General features: G+C 43.8%; 1 protein-coding gene across 5 annotated transcripts in view; it reads left to right on the top strand.

Moving 5' to 3' along the window:
- LOC141114560 (transcription factor CP2-like protein 1) overlaps positions 1-25,144 on the top strand; it is a 316,164-nt gene that overhangs the window by 222,546 nt on the left and 68,474 nt on the right. For 3 of the 5 annotated variants that reach the window (XM_073608328.1, XM_073608325.1, XM_073608329.1), the window contains 2 exons: positions 19-113; positions 17,544-19,168. In XM_073608328.1, coding sequence (XP_073464429.1) covers positions 19-113; positions 17,544-18,333 — 885 coding nt within the window. In that variant the 3' untranslated portion in view covers positions 18,334-19,168. Of the gene's footprint in view, positions 1-18; positions 114-17,543; positions 19,169-25,144 lie in introns of those variants that run through there. The other 2 variants (XM_073608327.1, XM_073608326.1) reach the window with 1 other exon arrangement.

Raw genomic sequence — 25,144 nt, 5'->3', positions numbered from 1 at the left:
CAATAAATATCTTTTCAGTGCACCCCTTGGCCAGACACTGATATACCCCGAACTCCAATCAGCATCCCCAGTATGTGCTCACCAAGAATATACAAAGTACCCTCACTCGAGAGGTAAGTGGAATTGCCTTTGTAACATACTGTTCTACAAAGACTGCCAGGAAGGGCGCAGTTAATGCAACCTGTCTTTAATGCAGATAACTAAATTTTAAAAATCTGTATGAATTCATTTCTGATATGTAATATCTCCAAATCAAGCTCCCCTGAGAACTGTCACTGCAGGCATACTTAACGGCGAACAGTGGAGGAAGATTAGAGAATGGTGACAGCAAGTCTTTAAAGTGGGACTGTGAGGACATAGGGGAACTGCTGTTCTCCAATATCATCGGTTTATACTGAACACAGTTCACAGTTTTTGCTGGTTAAGGTGGTTGTGGTGCGTCCCCTTTCAGTTGAATAGGTTGAGTTTGGTGGTCACATTAAGTGGTCGTGGTGGGGGATTATTTTTGCCACGCTGCAGTGCAAAGCATTGTGGCTGCAGTATATGTACACCTCCTGTCCGCTGCCTTTGCCGCTTGTGTAAATATAGCCTTAATTTGCTCATCTGGGCATTGTACGGCCATTTGAATGAGGACATTCCAGCATGTGTTGAAGGCAGCCACTTCTTGTGCCTCCTGGCCTGTTTCCCCCATCTCCTGGCCACTTTCTGCTGGGCCTGCCTCCCAGGAGTGGAAGAACTGCTCTCAAGCCTCACACTGGGCTCCATTCACAGAACCAGACTGCATGCGGTATTTAGGTGTTTTCCCAAATACCGCATGCGATCCTAAAAATGTAAATTCACTACTGCTTTATGCGGTATTTACCGCATAAAGCAAAAGCGCTCGGTAGATACTGCATGAAACAGGAGTGAAAGTCAATTCACAAAAAAAAAAAAAAAAAAAAAAAAAATTGCATGTCGTAAATAAGTAGTGGTCCTGGCACACAACATTTAACCACTTGCCGAATGATGGCTACAGCGCGGCCGGATAGTTCTGGGAGGCCTTCGGTGATCCAGAGGACACTGCTGATCACAGACTGAGATTAATAAGCCAATCAGCAGATGTAAATAGAAGCTGGTTATTGGTACTTCTTTCCTCATGCTGACAGCAAGGAGAAGAGAGCCGATAACCGGCTTCTCTAAAAGGAACATATACACTGATAATCAGAGCACTGATTATCAGTGCAGTCCCAACTGTGCCCACCAGCCTCCTTCCCCACAATACAAAAAAGGTGTCCACTGCCCCCACCTATAACTGGCCATTGCAGCATGGAAGGCAACATATGATATAAACAAGGCCAAGGATAAATCCAAGGAAAGATCCAAGCTTACTCACCGACCAGCCCAATGACAACCGAATCAACCTAACAGTATGCGTTAAAACAGGGGTTTTGCAAATACATGTGTAAGCCACAGAGCCTGTCAGCGGGCTGGTCGGTGAGTAAGCTTGGATCTTTCCTTGGATTTATCGTTGGCCTTGTTTATAAAACCTCTTCCCCACAACCCTGGTTGGTGGTTGTGGGGGTCTGCTTCCCTACTCATTCACCCAAAAAAGTGCAGTGTAAAAAAAAGACAGTTTTTGACAAGTCCGCCCGCTCCTTAACCATGTTTAGTGGTTTAGGACGTGAGTGGACGCCCACTCCTTAATACCGCTTATTTTTAATGTGAATAAATATGCCGACTACCGCCAGGCGTTAAATTACCCTAAGTGTTCACTACTTAAATACCGCATGACTTCATAAAATAACCCATGCAGTATTTTAGTAGGGTGTAGGGTTTTTTAGACACACAATAAACCTGGCGCTGGAGGACTAATGGGCTAAAAAACACTGGGAAAATGTCCATAAAATTTCATAAAAAGGCCAAGCAATTTACATGTGGGTGGTGAACACTGAACACTTGCGGCAGCACCCTTAAGAGCGAAGCAGGCTCTGTAAAAACAAGTAGAAAATGGAAGGGGTGCCAGACTAAGTGCAGTGGTTGAATAATGGGTTTGATAAGACATAAGACACAGTAAAAATTATCAACTCACATTTGAGTAAATAAAAACAAGCATGTAGGTAGATTGCATAGCTGGGATCAAGGGTGTCCCCTGGGATGCTGGTATCGGTATCTTGTGGCGAGGTGGTGAAGTAGCCTGGACCAGAGGGGAAGCCGCCTGCTGCACCAATACTGAAACTGACGTCAGAGGGGAACGTGATGCCGTAGATGGACGGTAACGCGCTTCGAAACCTCCTGTTTCTTCTTCAGACCTGATCGGATGGATTACTAGACAATCTAAAATAGGCAAAAAAGCCAAGGTGGGTTTAGATGCAACCAATTGGCTCTGGCGTCACCGTTATCCAGGCAACCTGACAACCTGGACTACAGAGATCAGCAGTGGACAAATTTAAATGCTGAAGCATAGCTGAAGGTGGCTACTGACAATGTAATTGCGAACACAAATAACAATAAATGCGCTAGAATATAAAATATTGTAATTATATATATATATATATATATATATATATATATATATATATATATATATATACACACATACATACACAGATACAGTGTGTGTGTGTGTGTGTGTGTGTGTGTGTATGTATGTATGTGTGTGTATATATTGTGGGAAGATTAGCTCGTGGGGATCACCTTTTCTGAAGGACAGTCAGCAAACGGGCACTTTCTTAAAAATCTAGCGGATGCCAGGTTTACAGTATTTACAAGGTGGTTTGCAAAATAAAAAAATAAATAATAATTAAATCCTTGCCATTCAGCGCTAACTAAACAAAGTCTCCTCTCTAACCAGTGCGGGACTGGTCCCCGTCACCCACAAAACATGCAGTAAAGCAAACCTTATAGTCCAATAGTTTGTAGCAAGAGATATACAAATAAACCGCCCCTGAATCTCTCTTACTCCACTGTGCCAAAGAAAAGTGCAAAGCTGTATAGAATATGTGTAAATGAATACAAAATGTGTGTACATACACAGTGTACAGTGAAAAAAGCTGCCACTTAAATAAATACGTAAATTGATCAGAATCCCAAAACTATACCTCTCACATGTGTACAGATAGACGTGTACATTTGAAGAAGTCTTTTCGACGAAACATGTCAATTGGGCACGGTTACACAGCATTCCATCGCACTGACATTAGATGCCGCTGTCTGAGGAGGACTACACCAATCAGATAGCTGGGCCTTAGAAGGTTGGGTGAGAGTTAAGGGCCGTACACACGATCGGACTTTTTGACAACAAACATGCAAATTAGCTGTTTTGGAACAACATCCGACCGTGTGTACGCTCCATCGGACAAACTTTTTCAGTTTCCATCGGACTTTTGTTGGCTGTGCGAACGAACAAACTTTCCGGCAACAAAAGTCCAATGGAGCAAAGTCCGATTGTGTGTACACAAAGCCATCGGACTTTTGTACAAACTACAGTACGCAGCCGCGAGAATGTTTCCCTGCGGCAGGGTACTGTACATCTCGCGCTTGCTGCAATAGGAAAAACACATTTTCTTACTGCGGCGGGCACGAGAGGGAATTCCCCTCTGGGGAATACCAAGCCCTTTGGTCTGATATGGATTTTAAGGGGAACCCCCTACGCCGAAAAAACGGCATGGGGGTCCCCCCAAAATCCATACCAGACCCTTATCCGAGCACGCAGCCCGGCCGGTCAGGAAAGGGAGTGGGGACGAGCGAGCGACCCCCCCTCCTGAGCCGTACCAGGCCGCATGCCCTCAACATGGGGGGTGGGTGCTTTGGGGGAAGGGGACGCCCTGCGGGCCCCCCACCCCAAAGCACCTTGTCCCCATGTTGATGAGGACAAGGGCCTCTTCCCGACAACCCTGGCCGTTGGTTGTCGGGGTCTGCGGGTGTGGGGCTTGATGACATGACCACGCCCCCTTATGACCTCACAGTCCCAGCATGCCCCGGGACTGTGATGTCATAGGGGGGCGGGGTCACCGCCTATATAAGTCCGTTGCGGAGTGCACAGAGACCTTTCCGGCTGGAGAGAGCGTCGTGTCAACATCTCTGGAAGAGAAGAGGGAAGAAGACAATCCAGAAGTCCGAACCACCGCTGGCAAAAGAGCGCCAGAAGATAGCGGTGGAGCCGGCAGAAGATGCAGACACTGGAAGAAGACGCCGGAGAGACCCCAGAAGTCAGAAGAGGACCCCCGAAGTCGGAAGAAGACACCCGAAGTCGGAAGAAGACCCCGGAGCTGCCTAATAAATTACTTTAAAAACCTGTGTACTGTGTTTTTTATTGACACTTTTCCCTAGGTGAATGGGTAGGGTTACGATGTACCCCATACTCATTCACATAGGGTGGGGGGCTGGAATCTGGGGGCCCCCTTATTAAAGGGGGGCTCCCGGATTCCGATAAGCCCCCTGCCCGCAGACCCCGACAACCAACGGCCAGGGTTGTCGGGAAGAGGCCCTTGTCCTCATCAACATTGGGACAAGGTGCTTTGGGGTGGGGGGCCCGCAGGGCGCCCCCTTCCCCCAAAGCACCCACCCCCATGTTGAGGGCATGCGGCCTGGTATGGCTCAGGAGGGGGGGGCGCTCGCTCGTCCCCACTCCCCTTCCTGACCGGCCAGGCTGCGTGCTCGGATAAGGGTCTGGTATGGACTTGAGGGGGACCCCCACGCCGTTTTTTTTCGGCGTAGGGGGTTCCTCTTAATATCCATACCAGACCTAAGGGCCTGGTATGCCCCTGGAGGGGAACCCATGCCAGTTTTTTATTTAAAATTTGGCGTGGAGTTCCCCCTCAAGATTTATACCAAACACAGTGCCTGGCATTGGCGGGGATCCAAGTCGGATCCCGCACCAGTGTCAACCGGGCTCACATGGTGTCAATCTCGCCAAAAAAAAAGTGGCGAGATTGACACAATATCAGACAACAATACACAAGTTGACCAAAGGGTGGTGGTAAAGAGCTGAAAAACCACGTGATATGGTGAAAGTTGGCTGGAAAAGTCCTGTCGTCTGTATGCAAGACAAACTTTTGGGCAACACCCTTTGTACAAAAATCCAAGGGAAAGTTTGTACAAAGTCCTATCGTGTGTATGGGGCTATACACCAGTTTACACTTCAGATCCGCTGTGACCGCGGTGCACCGTTGGATCATTGATCCTGTTGCTTGCTGTGCTTGCTGTGATTATTTTAAAGGCTTTTATGTTTCAGTTTAAAAGTGAGTGTAACCATTGAAGTGGGTTTGAAGTGATTTTAATAAATCTGTCAAAATGGTATCACGCTATGTGGAGCACTTTATTAATTTTTTCACATATGGAGCTGGCTTGATTGGATTCACGGTTCATCACATGCAACCCAGGTGTGGTTTAATTGCTGTTTTGCCGAACACGAGAGTGGGAGGCTATACAATCTGGTGAGTGCGCTCTTCAGAGGGAGTGGTGTCACTATCACGGTGGTGTGGTGGAAGAGTAGAAGATTTTTCACACAAGAAGATTGAAAAACAACTGTTGAGCTTGATCATTCATTTCTTGTAATTTATTATTTATAGTGACACTTTTCACTGGGTGTTAAAGAAATTTTTCTCATGATAAAAATAATTTTTTTTCATGACACTATTATTATTTTTATGTATAAGTAGAGGGTCATAGACATTATGCTGCTCTGACCCATTATTTTACACAATTTATATTAGCGCCGCTATCTCTATCTGTACACATGTGAGAGGTATAGTTTTGGGATTCTGATCACTTATAGTCCAATAGCCAGAGCTCCTCTCACTCAGGTTCCTTCCTGAGTCTCAAAACCAGAGCCCTGTTGAGCTCTCTTCCTGGTTATTTAAAGACCACCTGAGTGTGGGCTCAAGTGGACCAGAACACCCAGACCGGAACCTAGCCTGCCACAGAGGCTGGAAAAACTTGGGCCGGATTGCGGTTCAGTCCCTTACAACAGAACAAATGCGAGGTGAAATGTAGCGATTATCCACTATATCACCTCGCATACCGTCACATATCCTCCCCCTCTACTCAAGCCCCTGCAGCTGTGCAATTGACCCAAGCATACATTGCATGCGGGAGAGGGCATCTGCATAGTTTTGGAGCTTGCCTGGCCTATGCTCTACTGTAAACTTAAAGGGCTGTAGAGCCAGGAACCATCTTGTCACGCGGGCATTTTTCTCCCTGTTGTCACACATCCACTTTAGGGGAACATGGTCGGTGACCAGCTTCAATGACCTACTTAACAAGTAATACTTCAGGGACTCCAAGGCCCATTTAATAGTGAGACACTCCTTGGACAATAGCATAGTTTTTTCATGCTTATTCAGTTTTCGGCTCAGGTATACAACCGGGTGCTCCTCACCATCTCTGTTCTGGGATAGCACAGCACCTAGGCCCACCTCAGAAGTCTGTCTGTACCACAAACCCCTTTGTGAAGTCCGGGGTAACCAGCACCGGTAGTACACAAAGGGCCTGTTTTAACTTCTGAAACGCCTCCTAAGCTTCAGGATTCATTTTGACCATGACCGACCCTCTACCCTTTGCCAGGTCGGTCAGAGGGATGGCAATGGTGGCAAAGTCGGGTATAAACCGTCGGTAATACCCCATAAATGCCTCGGAAGGCCCGAACTTGTTTCTGGTTTACTGGATGGGGCCACTTTTGAATTGCCTCAATCTTATTGGTCTGAGGCTTGACAAGTCCCCGGCCAATAACGTACCCAAGGTACTTGGCTTCCTCCAGGCCTATGGCACACTTTTTTGCATTGGCCGTGAGACCCGCTTCCCTAAGTGAATCTACCACTGCTTGTACCCGGGGCAGGGTTGTGGATGACCACATTGTCCAAATAAGTAGCTGCATACGGGCGATGTGGTCTCAAAGTTTTGTCCATCATTCGTTGGAACGATGCAGGGGCCCCGTGCAGACCAAAAGGCATCTGCTTGTACTGAAACGAGCCCTCAGGAGTGGAAAAGGCAGTCTTCTCCTTGGCCGATTCAGTTAGCGGTATTTGCCAATAGCCTTTCGTTAGGTCTAGGGTTGTTATGTAGCGAACCTGTCCCAACCTATTCACAAGTTCGTCGACCTGAGGCATCGGGTATGCATCGAACTTAGACACACTGCTGAGTTTCCTAAAGTCATTACAAAACCTGATAGTGCCATCAGGTTTTTGGGACCAGCACTTTGGGGCTCGACTACTCACTGTGGGACTCTTCAATCACATCCAGCACTAACATATTTTTGATTTCTTTTGCGACTGCCTCTCGCCTGGCCTCTGGGATTCTATATGGCTTTACATTTACCCAAACCCCTGGTTCCATCACTATGTCATGTTGGATCACCTTGGTCAGTCCGGATAAGGGGGAGAAAAAGTCTGTTTTTGTGCACAAACGCCCTAACGTCACTTTGTTGTGCCACGGACAGGGAATCCGTTATGGGGACGTCCGGTGTCACCGGTTTTAAGAGATTCACATGATAAATTTGGTGTGGTTTCCTTTTCCCTGGCTGGTAGACTTTGCAGTTTACCTCCTCCATCTTTTCGACAACCTCAAAAGGGACCCTGCCACTTGGCTAGGAACTTGCTTTCCACCGTGTGAACCAGTACCAACACTCTGTCCCCGGGGCTGAAAGTACGGACCTTGGTACCCTCATCATAGACCCTCCTCTGGGCCTCCTGGGCTTGCTCCATATCTTCTCGTACCAGGGGCAGGACAGCTGCGATTCGATCCTGCATCAAGGAGACATGCTCTATGATGCTTCTATATGGGGTGGCCTCTCCTTCCCACATTTCTTTGGCGACATCTAGCAACCCCCTGGGATGTCTACCATACAAAAGCTCAAAGGGGGAATAGCCTGTGGATGCCTGCGGAACCTCACATATGGCAAACATGAGATATGGTAGTAAAAAATCCCAGTTTCTCCCATCTTTGTCAACCACCTTTTTCAGCATACTTTTCAAAGTTTTATTAAATCTTTCGACCAGACCAATCCTTTTTGGGGTGGTAGACAGAGGTACGGAGATGGGAGATTTTGTATAATCTACACAGTTCCTTGGTAACCCTGGACATAAATGGGGTACCCTGATCGGTTAAGTTCCCTTTTGGGATCCCCACTCGAATAAACACCTGGACCAACACCTTGGCGATAGCCTTTGCGGAGGTGTTGCGCAAGGTTATGGCCTCGAGATAGCGCGTCGCATAATCCAGGATCACCAGAATATGCTGGTGACCCCAGGCAGATTTCACAACCGGCCCCACGAGGTCCATGCCAATCCTCTCAAAGGGGACCTCGATTATTGGTAGAGGGACAAGGGGGCTGCGAAAATGGGGTGAGAGCGCCAACATTTGGCACTCGGGGCACGATTCGCAGTACTCCTTGACATCTGCATACACCCCAGGCCAGAAAAATCTCTGGGCGATTCTCTCCCTAGTTTTTTCAATACTGAGATTCCCCCCATTACATGACCATGGGCCAGGTCTAGCACCACCCTGCGGAAGGGTTTGGGAACCAGTAGCTGGTCTATCTCGTCCTCTTCACGTTTTTCCACTTGATACAATAAATTGTTTTTAATGGCCATGTAGGGTAAAGACACCCCCAGTTAGGATCTACGGGTTCCCCATCCAACATCTTAACGTTTTCCCTGGCTCTCATGAGGGTGGCATCTCGCAGTTGCTCGGTACAGAAGTCCTCTCTCCTGACCTCTAAGTCGGGTACAACATTCTGGCTACTCTCATTGTCAGGGTCAGAGGTGTTTTCCTGTTCGTTACCCTCGGGCTGGGAGCTAACTTCCAGGTCCTCCGGCTCCCCAGCCATGACAGGGAAAGGAAGAGTATCTCCGGCTTCCTCGATCCCACCAACAACATCCCCTTCCCTTTGGCAAAAAGGGTCTGGTGGGAGTTCGTGTGCTTCCTCAGCAGGGGGAGCTCTATCTCCCAGGCTCCCTTTGCTCTCCCATAACCTCCAAAAATGTGGAAAATCTCTCCCCACTAAAGCCTCATGAAGCAGTGAAGGTACCACCCCCACTGAATGTGTTACACTGCCCCAGGGGGTATTAACCTAAACCACTGCTGTTTGGTAGTCCCGAGTGTCCCCATTGATGCAAATTACCCCAATAGTACTGGGGTTTAGTTTTGTGGGGTTCACTCAATCATTCCTGACTAGGGTCACCACACTACCAGAGTCTAGCAAGGCTGTGAGTGGCTTTCCATCCACTGAAATAACACACATCTGTTTTTAAATGCGACTCGGACATGATGCAGTACATGCGACCTGTGCAAACAGAGAAATGCGTCTTTTCATAAAAGCATAATCACACATTGCATAGGTTCATCATCTATAGGACAGTTTGCAGCAATATGCCCTAATGCATGGCAACGAAAACACCATATGTGGCCTACCCCCAGTCCTCTTAACGGCCCCAAAGACCTTCCTGGCTTCTTTGACCAGTCTCCAGGTCTTGGACCCACAGTCTCATCAGCTGTAACGACAGTCTTATCCACCTTCCCCATGCTCTTGAACCCCGGTCTTACCAGAGCCGCTGGGCGATCTTGCACCTCTAGAGACAAAGTGGGGCGTAGATGGATTCACCAAGTCCTCAGTGGCAGTGTACCTCTCCACTAGGTCCACCAACTGGGTTGCAGTTTGGAGTCCCCCTGTCCGACCCACTTCCTCAGGGCAGCAGGGAGCGCACGCAGGTACCAGTCCATTACCACACGCTCCACGATCTGAAGGCTTGTCAAGGTCTCTAACTGAAACCACTTCCTGGTGAGGTGAACAAGGTCAAACATTTGTGAATGGGGTGGGTTGTTGATGGAGTAGGACCACTGATGCACGCGCTGGGCCCGGACTGCCATGGTGACACCCAAGTGTGCGAGTATCTCTGTCTTAAGAGTCTCATAGTCCTGGGCCTTATCTGGTTCTAAATCAGAATAGGCCTTTTGGGGTTCTCCTGTTAGAAATGGGGCCAACAGACCCACCCACTGCTCTTTTGGCCATCCCTCACGGACAGCGACTCTCTTGAAAGTCGCAATGAATGCACGTATCAACTTTGGTTCCCCTTGGCACAGGAGCTGCGGACCCCTTTTTCAGTTCCACCAGAGCCTCTGCAAACTGCTGGTTCATTTCCTGCTGGGCCGCCTGTTGTGCTGCAGCGGCCTCTGCGACTTGGCGGTATATTTCCTGCTGTGCTACAGTGGCCTCTGCGACTTGGCAGTTGGTTTCCCTCTGAGCTGCAGTGGCCTGTAGCAAGGCTTTTAACATTTCCTCCATCTTCAGAAAAGTGCCCGCTGAATCCACCACGTGTGGGAAGATTAACTCGTGGAAATCACCTTTTCTGAAGGACAGTCAGCAAACGCGCACTTTCTTAAAAATCTGGCGGATGCCAGGTTTATTTACAAGGAGGTTTGCAAAATAAAAAACAAACAAAACAGTAAAGTAAATCCTTGCCGTCCGGCGCTAACTAAACAAACAGTCTCCTCTCTAGACAGTGCGGGGCTGGTCCCCGTCACCCAAAACCAGAGCCCTGTTGAGCTCTCTTCCTGGTTATTTAAAGTCCACCTGAGTGTGGGTTCAAGTAGACCAGAACATCCGGACCATAACCTAGCCTGCCACAGAGGCTGGAAAAACCCAGGCCGGATTCCGGTTCAATCCCTTACAACAGAACGAATGCGAGGTGAAATGTAGCGATTATCCACTATATCACCTCGCATACCGTCACAATATATGATATATATATCTATATACACAGTATCTCACAAAAGTGAGTACACCCCTCACATTTTTTAAAATATTTTATTATAAGTTTTTTAATGTAACAACACTGAAGAAATGATACTTTGCTACAATGTAAAGTAGTGAGTGTACAGCTTTTATAACAGTGTAAATTTGCTGTCCCCTCAAAATAACTCAACACACAGCCATTAATGTCTAAACTGCTGGCAACAAAAGTGAGTACACCCCTAAGTGAAAGAGTCCAAATTGGGCCAAATTAGCCATTTTCCCTCCTTGATGTCATGTGACTCCTTAGTGTTACAAGGTCTCAGGTGTGAATGAGCACACCCCTAAGTGAAAATGTCTAAATTGGGCACAAAGTGTCAATATTTTGTGCAGCCACCATTATTTTCCAACTGCCTTAACCCTCCTGGGCATGGAGTTCACCAGAGCTTCACAGGTTGCCACTGGGGTCTTCTTCCACTCCTTCATGACGACATCACAGAGCTGGTGGATGTTAGAGACCTTGCGCTCCTCCACCTTCCATTTGAGAATGCCCCACAGATGCTCAATCGGGCTTAGGTCTGGAGACATGCTTGGCCAGTCCATCACCTTTACCCTTAGCTTCTTTAGCAAGGCAGTGGTCATCTTGGAGGTGTGTTTGGGGTCATTATCGTTGGAATACTGCCCTGCGGCCCAGTCTCTGAAGGGAGGGGGATCATGCTCTGCTTCACTATGTCACAGTACATGTTGGCATTCATGGTTCCCTCAATGAACTGTAGCTCCCTTGTGTCAGCAGCACTCATGCAGCCCCAGACCATAAAACTCTAACTACCATGCTTGACTGTAGGTAAAACACACTTGTCTTTGTACTCCTCACCTGGTTGCCGCCTGTCAGAGAGGATCTCGGTACAGGACGGTTGCTGGGCACTCTGGAGTGCGCCGCTTCGCGCCGGCCCGCATTGGCGCGCCCGGGCTGGCTGTTGTGCGGACGCGCGCCTGGGCGCATCAGCGCGCGCACGCGATGTTTGGCGCCAATCGCTCTATTTAGGGTGCTGGGATTCTGTGCTCGGTGCTGTCCGATCGTCAGCTTCCTGTTCCTGTTATACAAGCTGTAAATTCACTACTTTACATTGTAGCAAAGTGTCATTTCTTCAGTGTTGTCACATGAAAAGATATAATAAAATATTTACAAAAATGTGAGGGGTGTACTCACTTTTGTGAGATACTGTGTGTATGTGTATATATATATATATTTATTTAATAATATAGTACCTTGCAAAAGTATTCACCCCCTTGGCTTTTTACCTATTTTGTTACATTACAGCCTTTAGTTCAATGTTTTTTTAATCTGAATTATATGTGATGGATCAGAACACAATAGTCTAAGTTGGTGAAGTAAAATTAGAAAAATATATACTTAAAACTATTTTTCAGAAATTAAAAACTGATAATTGGCATGTGCGTATGTATTCACCCCCTTTGTTATGAAGCCCATAAAAAGCACTGGTGCAACCAATTACCTTCAGAAGTCACATAATTAGGGAAATGATGTACACCTGTGTGCAATCTAAGTGTCACATGATCTGTCATTACATATACACACCTTTTTGAAAGGCCCCAGAGGCAGCAACACCTAAGCAAGAGGCACCACTAACCAAACACTGCCATGAAGTCTGAGGGACTCTCCAAACAAGTAAGGGACAATGTTGTTGAGAAGTACAAGTCAGGGTTAGGTTATAAAAAAATATCCAAATCTTTGATGATCCTTAGGAGCACCATCAAATCTATCATAACCAAATGGAAAGAACATGGCAAAACAGCAAACCTGCCAAGAGACAGCCACACACCAAAACTTACAGACCGGGCAAGGAGGGCATTAATCAGAGAGGCAGACCTAAGGTAACCCTGGAGGAGCTGCAGAGTTCCACAGCAGAGACTGGAGTATCTGTACATAGGACGACAATTAGCTGTACGCTCCATAGAGTTGGGCTTCATGGCAGAGTGGCCAGAACAAAGCCATTACTTTCAGCAAAAAACAAAAAAGGCACGTTTTGAGTTTGTGAAAAGGCATGTGGGAGACTCCCAAAATGTATGGAGGAAGGTGCTCTGGCCTGATGAGACTAAAGATTAACTTTTTGACCATCAAAGAAAATGCTATGTCTGGCGCAAACCCAACACATCACATCACCCATATAACACCATCCCCACAGTGAAACATGGTGGTGGCAGCATCATGCTGTGGGGATGTTTTTCAGCAGTCGGGTCTGGGAAACTCGTCAGAGTTGAGGGAAAGGTGGATGGTGCTAAATACAGGGATATTCTTGAGCAAAACCTGTACCACTCAAAGCCCAGATCTCAATCCAATAGAAAATCTGTGGTCGGACTTAAAGATTGCTGTTTACAAGCGCAAACCATCCAACTTGAAGGAGCTGGAACAGTTTTGCAAGGAAGAATGGGCAAAAATCCTAGTGGTAAGATGTGACAAGCTCATAGAAACTTATCCAAAGCGACTTGGAGCTGTGATAGCTGCAAAAGGTGGCTCTACAAAGTATTGACTTTATGGGGTGAATTTTGTCCTATTTTTTTGCTTCACAATAAAAAAAAAACAAAAACATCCTCAAAGTTGTGGGTGTGTTCTGTAAATTAAATGATGCAAATCCTCAAGCAATCCATGTTAATTCCAGGTTGTGAGGCAAAACACGAAAAATGCCAAGGGGGGTGAATACTTTTGCAAGGCACTGTATCTATCTATCTATCTATCTATCTATCTATCTATCTATCTATCTATCTATCTATCTATCTATCTATCTATCTATCTATCTATCTATCTATCTATCTATCTATCTATCTATCTATCTATCTATCTATCTATCTATCTATCTATCTATCTATACAATCTCTATATATCTCTCTCTATATATCTATCTATCTATATATCTCTCTCTCTATATATATATCTCTCTATATATCTATCTATCTATATATCTCGCTCTCTCTCTCTCTCTATATATATATATATCTATATATATATATAAATAGATATATATATATATATCTATTTATATATTATATATACATACTCTTCACATTTTCGTATTTTTCTTTCGCATTTATTTAATGACTGTTTGAATTTTCAGATAAAAAGTTTTTAACCATGCACATTATGCATCGCGATGCATCGCAGAATCGTGGACAGGATAATCGCAATCGAATCGTGAGACCAGTGAAGATGCGCACCCCTAATATATATATATATATATATATATATATATATATATATATATATATATATTACACACATACATACATATACACACACACACACACACACACACTGTATATATGTGTGTGTATTTGGTGAGTTGGTTAGCTACCTTTGGCAATCTTATAGAGGTGCCACCGGTGCCATTTTTTTTTTTTCACATTTTTGGCAACCTGTGAAACTCTGGTGAACGCCATGCCCAAGAGGGTTAAGGCAGTGCTGGAAAATAATGGTGACCACACAAAATATTGACACTTTGGGCCCAATTTGGACACTTTCACTTAGGGGTGTCCTCACTTTTGTTGCCAGCGGTTTAGACATTAATGGCCGTGTGTTGAGTTATTTTGCAGGGACAGCAAATTTATACTGTTATACAAGCTGTACACTCGCTACTTTACATTGTAGCAAAGTGTAATTTCTTCAGTGTTGTCACATGAAAAGATATAATAAAATATTTACAGAAATGTGAGGGGTGTACTCACTTTTGTGGGATACTGTACATGAAGTGACCCCAGCAAAGGCCCTGAACCATCAGGAAATACAGCATAAATTTTAGTAAACGTAAAGTGAAGGGGCGACCTTGTCGGAACACCCAGCAATAACAAGATCAGCATTACAAAATGCTCAAAATAGGAGTTGAGGGATCGCCCCTAAACTGGATCAAACTGACCGCCATGTCAGCGCTGCAGCAGCTTCCATTATTAAAGATAAAAAAGCCCTCGCGCTACTAAGATGTGTTCAAAATGATCCCCTAATTAATTTACAGAGGGCAACCCTCATAAATTAAGAAATAAACAAAGTGCGTGCCGTGCAATAAAGTGCAATCAAATACAGTGAAAAAGCTTTCTGCAGCAGGATCTAACAGTGTTCACATTCCACTCATAAATACATGAAATCATATAGTGATTCTGCGCTACAGCAATAATAAAGTGCAAAAGTGCCTAGTAAATAGGATAAATAAACAGTGTACAAATGGTGCCCAATAAGTTGGGATAATAATAAAGTGTAAAGGTGATTAATCCATAAACTGGTGTAACAATCCAGGGGCATTAGATTTAATGTGGTAATTGTCTCTTAATCCAGCATTTTTCAATAAATGTCCAAAAAAGAAGTTTCTTCAAAAATGCGTTAGAAGAACCACACAGCAATAAGGCGAAAGGTGTACAATCACATAAATGAGCTCACAGAACCCTCACCTTGATAACTTAAAATATCCGCATAAGATAATGTACAGGAATCTGTTCCGCTATTCCAAGATCCACCACCAGAGGGTCCTCCGTTCCACTTAGTGTTAAACCTGAATGGACACTTCACATCCATGTCCTCATACAGTCTCGTACTCCCAGAAAGGGAGGTAGGGGGGAAGTGGGAAGGGATGGGAGAGATAGAGAACTCCAATAGTGTAGTATGTTTATAGTTAAAATATAATTTTATTAATAAAATAGGCTGGACTCTTACATCAATGTATTAAAAAACAAGCATAAAACAAATCGTATGGCGTTTGGACGCCGTTCTCACGTCACTTCCGGTATTATTCAACCTCCGGCCACTCCCTACGCATTACGTCATCACGTAACTTCATCAGGGGATCCGGATTGGTTGTGGGAGCTGTATTTATATTTAGTAAAACCGGAAATATAATCGCGGCCATTTTCCTGTGGTCCACTGTGAAAAACAACAGTGGCCATTTTCCTATAGTCGGTATTATATCCTAGCAGCGGCCATTTTGTGGAAAATACCACCTCTGGTGACACTTCCATTATTATTGGGATTCTACATGATTCTGGTATCAAATATTTGGATTCTTTTTTGTTTAATATCTCCTTGTTTATTCCTAAATTAACTACTGATTGCAATTGTTTCTTAAATTCTCTCGTAGGGTTACTTGACAGTTAAATATAGGTCTCCTCATCCTGCAGTTGTCGATCTAATTCTTGTAGATACTGTTCCTTAGAATGCAGTGTTCGCCTTATTTCCGGTATATAACAAATATTTACCTCTTAGTCTGAGTTTATCTACTCTATTGAGATATATTTTTGGTTTTTATTTTTGTTTCCTTTAGAATTTTTTATATATTATATTTTTATATATGGTTTATAACCATATCTACTCTACTGATATAATTTTGATTTTCATTTTTGCTTTTTTGCTCCCCTTAGAATTTTTTATATATTACATTTTTATATATGGTTGATTACATATTTAGCGAGAACTATAGGATTTAATCCAAGTCCAGCCTTATTAGTTTCTTTTTTTTTTTTTTTTTTTTAATTTATTTATTTTTTTTGTTTTTTTACTTTTTTTTATTATTTATCAATTATTATTTTTTATTTTTATTTCTATTTTTATTTTCATTTTTATTTTTTCATTTTTCTTTATATTTATTTTTCTTATTTTTATCTCCATTTTATTTTACTTATTTCTTTCATTTTGTATATTTTATATTATTTTTTTATACTTTATTTTATTTTAATTTATTTTATTTTTTATTTTCATTTTTATTTTATTTTTATATATTTTTTTCTATTTCTATCTTTATCTTCATTTACTTATTTTGCTATCTATCGATTTACTTGAATCCATTGGACCATTTAGCGTTAATTTTAATCTGAGACCATCTTTTTATTTTCTGGGAATGCACTTTTTGTCCGTTTTATTAAATCTCCAACAAGCGGAAGTTACGGGTTTGTTTAGGAAGGAGCCACAAGATGTCAATAAATAAAACTCAGCGTTAATCCTTAGCTTCAGTTAATATGTAAGATCTCCGCTCTGGAAGTGTCACCAGAGGTGATATTTTCCACAAAATGGCCGCTGCTAGGATATAATACCGACTATAGGAAAATGGCCGCGGTTGTTTTTCACAGCTGACCACAGGAAAATGGCCGCGATTATATTTCCGGTTTTACTAAATATAAATACAGCTCCCACAACCAATCCGGATTCCCTGATGAAATCACGTGATGACGTAACGCGTAGGGAGGTTGAATAATACCGGAAGTGACGTGAGAACGGCGTCCAAATGCCATACGATTTGTTTTATGCTTGTTTTTTAATACATTGATGTAAGAGTCCAGCCTATTTTATTAATAAAATTATATTTTAACTATAAACATACTACACTATTGGAGTTCTCTATCTCTCCCATCCCTTCCCACTTCCCCCTCCCTCCCTCTCTGGGAGTACGAGACTGTATGAGGACGTGGATGTGAAGTGTCCATTCAGGTTTAACACTAAGTGGAACGGAGGACCCTTTGGTGGTGGATCATGGAATAGCGGAACAGATTCCTGTACATTATCTTATGCGGATATTTCAAGTTATCAAGGTGAGGGTTCTGTGAGCTCATTTATGTGATTGTACACCTTTCGCCTTATTGCTGTGTGGTTCATCTAAACGCATGTTTGAAGAAAAATTTTGAAATTTTGAAAAATGCTGGATTGACAATTACCACATTAAATCTAATGCCCTTGGATTGTTACACCAGTTTATGGATTAATCACCTTTACACTTTATTATTATCCCAACTTATTGGGCACCATTTGTACACTGTTAGCTTCCATTATTACCCTTCTTGATTCCAGGTTTGCGGGCTCTGGGTCTGTGACTGGCTGGAGCTGCGATGACGACATGCGTGTGGGAGCCGCCATTCAGGGCACAGGGCTCGGAAGGAATGGCACCTGTGGCACCTCTATAAGATTGCCAAAGGTAGCTAACCAACTCGCCATATACACACACATACACATATACAGTGTGTGTGTGTATATATATATATATATATATATATATATATATATATATATATATATATATATATATCTCTATCTATATCTATACACACACACATACACACAGAGGGGTGGTGGTATCAGAGGCAGATGGATGGTGGTATCAGAGGCAGATGGATGGTGGGATCAGAGGCAGAAGGATGGTGGGATCAGAGGCAGATGGATGGTGGGATCAGAGGCAGAGGGATCAGGCAGACAGATGGTGGGATCAGAGGCAGAGGGATGGTGGGATCAGGGGCAGACGGATGGTGGGATCAGAGGCAGATGGATGGTGGGATCAGAGGCAGATGGATGGTGGTATCAGAGGCAGATGGATGGTGGTATCAGAGGCAGAGGGATCAGGCAGACAGATGGTGGGATCAGAGGCAGAGGGATGGTGGGATCAGGGGCAGATGGATGGTGGGATCAGAGGCAGACGGGTGGTGGGATCAGAGGCAGATGGATGGGGGGATCAGATTCAGACGGATGGTGGTATCAGAGGCAGAGGGGTGGTGGGATCGCAGGATGGTGGGATCGGAGGATGATGGATGGTGGTATCAGAGGCAGAGGGATCAGGCAGGTGGATGGTGGGATCAGAGGCAGATAGATAGTGGGATCAGAGGCAGATGGATGGTGGCTTCAGAGGCAGAGGGATCAGGCAGATGGATGGTGGGATCAGAGTCAGATGGATGGTTGTATCAGGGGCAGAGAGATCAGGCAGATGGATGGTGGGATCGGAGGCAGATGGATGGTGGGATCGGAGGCAGATGGATGGTGGGATCGGAGGCAGATGGATGGTGGGATCAGAGGCAGACAGATGGTGGGATCAGAAGCAGACAGATGGTGGGATCAGAGGCAGATGGATGGTGGGATCAGAGGCAGACGAATGGTGGGATCAGAGGCAGAGGGATAGATGGCATCAGGCAGACGGATAGTGGGATCAGTGACACTGGCACTCAGGGTACAGGCATTCACATAGTAGAAAAACACACTGCTGCCGGGAGGACAGAAGTGATGGAATCTGCTGCTGACAAACCGATCTGTGAAGTTCACTGTATTCTCTCAGTGTTGAGAGTTCAGCTCTTCCCTGTTGCACATTCCAGCACACTAGGAGTTAACGTAGTGGAATTTTTGAATATGGAAGACGGAGCTGAACTCTCCCACGGGGTCAGTACAAGTTGTAAGCATAAGCAGAGTACACTTATATGTGCTGTGCTTACTCCTTTTAAACCAACTGTGCCTTATCGAATTCCCTCTAATGCCCCGTACACACGATCGGATTTTCTGCCATAAAATGTGCGATCGAAGCTTGTTGTTGGAAATTCCGACCGTGTGTAGGCTCCATCGGACAGTTTCCATCGGAAAAATCAATTTTTACGCTTTTTGGAAAACATAGGGAAGGGTTATAACCCCTGTAACATTAAATTTTTTAATAAAATAGGCTGGACTCTTACATCAATGTATTAAAAAACAAGCATAAAACAAATCGTATGGCGTTTGGACGCCGTTCTCACGTCACTTCCGGTATTATTCAACCTCCGGCCACTCCCTACGCATTACGTCATCACGTAACTTCATCAGGGGATCCGGATTGGTTGTGGGAGCTGTATTTATATTTAGTAAAACCGGAAATATAATCGCGGCCATTTTCCTGTGGTCCACTGTGAAAAACAACAGTGGCCATTTTCCTATAGTCGGTATTATATCCTAGCAGCGGCCATTTTGTGGAAAATACCACCTCTGGTGACACTTCCATTATTATTGGGATTCTACATGATTCTGGTATCAAATATTTGGATTCTTTTTTGTTTAATATCTCCTTGTTTATTCCTAAATTAACTACTGATTGCAATTGTTTCTTAAATTCTCTCGTAGGGTTACTTGACAGTTAAATATAGGTCTCCTCATCCTGCAGTTGTCGATCTAATTCTTGTAGATACTGTTCCTTAGAATGCAGTGTTCGCCTTATTTCCGGTATATAACAAATATTTACCTCTTAGTCTGAGTTTATCTACTCTATTGAGATATATTTTTGGTTTTTATTTTTGTTTCCTTTAGAATTTTTTATATATTATATTTTTATATATGGTTTATAACCATATCTACTCTACTGATATAATTTTGATTTTCATTTTTGCTTTTTTGCTCCCCTTAGAATTTTTTATATATTACATTTTTATATATGGTTGATTACATATTTAGCGAGAACTATAGGATTTAATCCAAGTCCAGCCTTATTAGTTTCTTTTTTTTTTTTTTTTTTTTAATTTATTTATTTTTTTTGTTTTTTTACTTTTTTTTATTATTTATCAATTATTATTTTTTATTTTTATTTCTATTTTTATTTTCATTTTTATTTTTTCATTTTTCTTTATATTTATTTTTCTTATTTTTATCTCCATTTTATTTTACTTATTTCTTTCATTTTGTATATTTTATATTATTTTTTTATACTTTATTTTATTTTAATTTATTTTATTTTTTATTTTCATTTTTATTTTATTTTTATATATTTTTTTCTATTTCTATCTTTATCTTCATTTACTTATTTTGCTATCTATCGATTTACTTGAATCCATTGGACCATTTAGCGTTAATTTTAATCTGAGACCATCTTTTTATTTTCTGGGAATGCACTTTTTGTCCGTTTTATTAAATCTCCAACAAGCGGAAGTTACGGGTTTGTTTAGGAAGGAGCCACAAGATGTCAATAAATAAAACTCAGCGTTAATCCTTAGCTTCAGTTAATATGTAAGATCTCCGCTCTGGAAGTGTCACCAGAGGTGATATTTTCCACAAAATGGCCGCTGCTAGGATATAATACCGACTATAGGAAAATGGCCGCGGTTGTTTTTCACAGCTGACCACAGGAAAATGGCCGCGATTATATTTCCGGTTTTACTAAATATAAATACAGCTCCCACAACCAATCCGGATTCCCTGATGAAATCACGTGATGACGTAACGCGTAGGGAGGTTGAATAATACTGGAAGTGACGTGAGAACGGCGTCCAAATGCCATACGATTTGTTTTATGCTTGTTTTTTAATACATTGATGTAAGAGTCCAGCCTATTTTATTAATAAAATTATATTTTAACTATAAACATACTACACTATTGGAGTTCTCTATCTCTCCCATCCCTTCCCACTTCCCCCTCCCTCCCTCTCTGGGAGTACGAGACTGTATGAGGACGTGGATGTGAAGTGTCCATTCAGGTTTAACACTAAGTGGAACGGAGGACCCTTTGGTGGTGGATCATGGAATAGCGGAACAGATTCCTGTACATTATCTTATGCGGATATTTCAAGTTATCAAGGTGAGGGTTCTGTGAGCTCATTTATGTGATTGTACACCTTTCGCCTTATTGCTGTGTGGTTCATCTAAACGCATGTTTGAAGAAAAATTTTGAAATTTTGAAAAATGCTGGATTGACAATTACCACATTAAATCTAATGCCCTTGGATTGTTACACCAGTTTATGGATTAATCACCTTTACACTTTATTATTATCCCAACTTATTGGGCACCATTTGTACACTGTTAGCTTCCATTATTACCCTTCTTGATTCCAGGTTTGCGGGCTCTGGGTCTGTGACTGGCTGGAGCTGCGATGACGACATGCGTGTGGGAGCCGCCATTCAGGGCACAGGGCTCGGAAGGAATGGCACCTGTGGCACCTCTATAAGATTGCCAAAGGTAGCTAACCAACTCGCCATATACACACACATACACATATACAGTGTGTGTGTGTATATATATATATATATATATATATATATATATATATATATATATATATATATATATATATCTATCTATATCTATACACACACACATACACACAGAGGGGTGGTGGTATCAGAGGCAGATGGATGGTGGGATCAGAGGCAGATGGATGGTGGGATCAGAGGCAGAAGGATGGTGGGATCAGAGGCAGATGGATGGTGGGATCAGAGGCAGAGGGATCAGGCAGACAGATGGTGGGATCAGAGGCAGAGGGATGGTGGGATCAGGGGCAGACGGATGGTGGGATCAGAGGCAGATGGATGGTGGGATCAGAGGCAGATGGATGGTGGTATCAGAGGCAGATGGATGGTGGTATCAGAGGCAGAGGGATCAGGCAGACAGATGGTGGGATCAGAGGCAGAGGGATGGTGGGATCAGGGGCAGATGGATGGTGGGATCAGAGGCAGACGGGTGGTGGGATCAGAGGCAGATGGATGGGGGGATCAGATTCAGACGGATGGTGGTATCAGAGGCAGAGGGGTGGTGGGATCGCAGGATGGTGGGATCGGAGGATGATGGATGGTGGTATCAGAGGCAGAGGGATCAGGCAGGTGGATGGTGGGATCAGAGGCAGATAGATAGTGGGATCAGAGGCAGATGGATGGTGGCTTCAGAGGCAGAGGGATCAGGCAGATGGATGGTGGGATCAGAGTCAGATGGATGGTTGTATCAGGGGCAGAGAGATCAGGCAGATGGATGGTGGGATCGGAGGCAGATGGATGGTGGGATCGGAGGCAGATGGATGGTGGGATCGGAGGCAGATGGATGGTGGGATCAGAGGCAGACAGATGGTGGGATCAGAAGCAGACAGATGGTGGGATCAGAGGCAGATGGATGGTGGGATCAGAGGCAGACGAATGGTGGGATCAGAGGCAGAGGGATAGATGGCATCAGGCAGACGGATAGTGGGATCAGTGACACTGGCACTCAGGGTACAGGCATTCACATAGTAGAAAAACACACTGCTGCCGGGAGGACAGAAGTGATGGAATCTGCTGCTGACAAACCGATCTGTGAAGTTCACTGTATTCTCTCAGTGTTGAGAGTTCAGCTCTTCCCTGTTGCACATTCCAGCACACTAGGAGTTAACGTAGTGGAATTTTTGAATATGGAAGACGGAGCTGAACTCTCCCACGGGGTCAGTACAAGTTGTAAGCATAAGCAGAGTACACTTATATGTGCTGTGCTTACTCCTTTTAAACCAACTGTGCCTTATCGAATTCCCTCTAATGCCCCGTACACACGATCGGATTTTCTGCCATAAAATGTGCGATCGAAGCTTGTTGTTGGAAATTCCGACCGTGTGTAGGCTCCATCGGACAGTTTCCATCGGAATTTCCGCCGCACAAAATTTGAGATCTGGTTCTCAAATTTTCCGACAACAAAATCCGTTTGCGCGAATTCCGATCATGTGTACACAATTCCGACGTACAAAGTGCCACGCATGCTCAGAATAAATTAAAAGATGGAAGCGCTCGGTCTGGTAAAACTACTGTTCGTAATGGACATAGCACATTCGTCACGCTGCAAATTAAAGAAATCTTTTAATGCAGCGCATTCTCTTCTTCTTTATAATGCTAGAAGAATAAAGTTGTTTTGCTGCTCATATTCACACAAACTATATTTTTACTTTTTATGATTTCTTTTATTATTTCTCGTGATTTCATGAATATAATTTTTTTTTCGTCACATCTCCAAAAGTTTTATTTTTTTATAGCGCTTTATGTTTTTTTGGTCGTTTTATTTTAATCAAGATATCCTGTTTTATTTATTTATTTTTTTGGTGATTTTTGTGTGGGTTTTGTGTGTCAAGTTACCACAACACCATTATTATCTTGTATTTTTTAACCTCAAGGAGGTTGGTTGGTGTCCCTTGTTAATTTGACTTTGTATTTATGAAATGTACCTGCCTACCCACCAACAAACTATCCTTTTTGAAGGAAAACACATAGGCAAGTATTTGTGAAAAATAAATATCCCTTTATTAGGGGTCATAGCCAAATAAAGAGGAAGGCAATGCTGGAGAAATTGGTTAAAATTTCGAAGCCTTTGTACCCCAGGGCAGACATCAACTATTTGCCAGCCAAAATTGGTGGCCTGAAGAGTCCTTATAATAGTGATCACAATCTGGTCCCAGACTACAAGGGATCAGGAACAGCAGCAGATGACATATATGTCCCCAGACTGTGGCCATACAACAGCCTCATCTTCTGTCAGACCAGACTGAACCCAGGCCATCACTTTCTTGTCTTCCTTACACTCTTCCTTCCATTCTTACATCCATGGGTTTTGTTGGTCATTTCGCCCCTCAAACCCTTATTTAGTGTGAGGTACATGATTTCCTCACACAAGAGGCATTGTCCCTCCTCCATTTCCTGCAGTTTGCATGCAGCCATGGAGGCAAAGGCCTCTTGAAGAGTGGGGGTGGTTCTGAGGGCCACAGAAGCCTCCCCAATCAGCCTGAGCGCTGACTCCTCCATGTTCCTCCCTCTCCTGGACCTTTTTGTTGGAAGGCGGAGGGGAGGGACCTGAGATTCTGTCAGGCTACTGGGCGCAGCCACCTCCTGGCTGCCACTAACCCCTGCCACCTCCTGGCTGCCACATTCCAGGCCCTCCTCCTGGCTGAGGCTTTCCTGTGTATGAAAAAGGAACATAGTTTTAGTTTTTTGGTCATCAATCACACACAATTTTCAGCTCATGACTGTTGGAAATTGAATGTTAACAAATAGAAAAGACTATCATTCTGACCCCAGCATTTTTCATTCTTGTCCCAATCATTTTTGGCCACTACTGTCTATTGATATATAAAACACTTTATTAAATCAGCAATTTGTGATCAATAATAACATCTAGTTAACATCATTAATTTTTTGACAAGATGATGTGTAGATATGTAGAACAATGCTATACCTGACTCATGCTGGGCTCCTCCACTTCTTCCTGGCTGGAAGGCCCAGGGTGGGCGTCGAAAGCCTCAGCTGAGGTGGAAGGAAGAGTGGAGAGTGATGGTCTGACTTCAGTCTGGTCTGACAGAAAATTCAGTCTCTCATAGTACCACAGCCTGGGGACATAAATGTCATCTGCTGCTGCTCCGGATCTCATGGAATCCTGCACCCTCTTGCGCTCCCTAAGATATGTGCTCCTCAGGCCACCAATTTTTGTTTTTAAATAGGGGATGTTTGCCGTGGGGACGTGCGGCTTCACCAACTCCAGCAGTTTCTCCATCGCTGCCTGCCTCTTTATTTTGTTGTTATATTGTGGATGTTTCACTTGCCACAGACAGGGCAGCTCCCTGTACTTGTCTATGAAGATTAGTAGAAAGCTGTGGTCTTTGAACCCATCCATATCCTCTGCAAGACACAACACAAGACAAACCCTAATGTCAGGCTAAACTCTCCTAATCTTGACCCAATATAGGCCTCAATCTATAAGCAGTATAGGGCCAGTGATGCACCAAATTAAAATTGTACCTTTGTTAGAACGATCGTCGCTTCCGTTACTCCATCCTCCGCTTACAGATCGTACTTATGACACAAGCGTGTTACTCTTTATATACACTGCGCATGCGTGAAACTCTGCCTGCTCCTGACGTTCTTTCTAGTCTAATCCCCGTCCCTTGTCTTTTGGCG

Source organism: Aquarana catesbeiana, linkage group LG12 (assembly GCF_042186555.1).
Source record: "Aquarana catesbeiana isolate 2022-GZ linkage group LG12, ASM4218655v1, whole genome shotgun sequence".
NCBI classification, from domain to species: Eukaryota; Metazoa; Chordata; class Amphibia; order Anura; family Ranidae; genus Aquarana; species Aquarana catesbeiana.
Note: the sequence above shows the minus strand (reverse complement) of the source record. Positions and strands in the feature narration are given on the sequence as shown.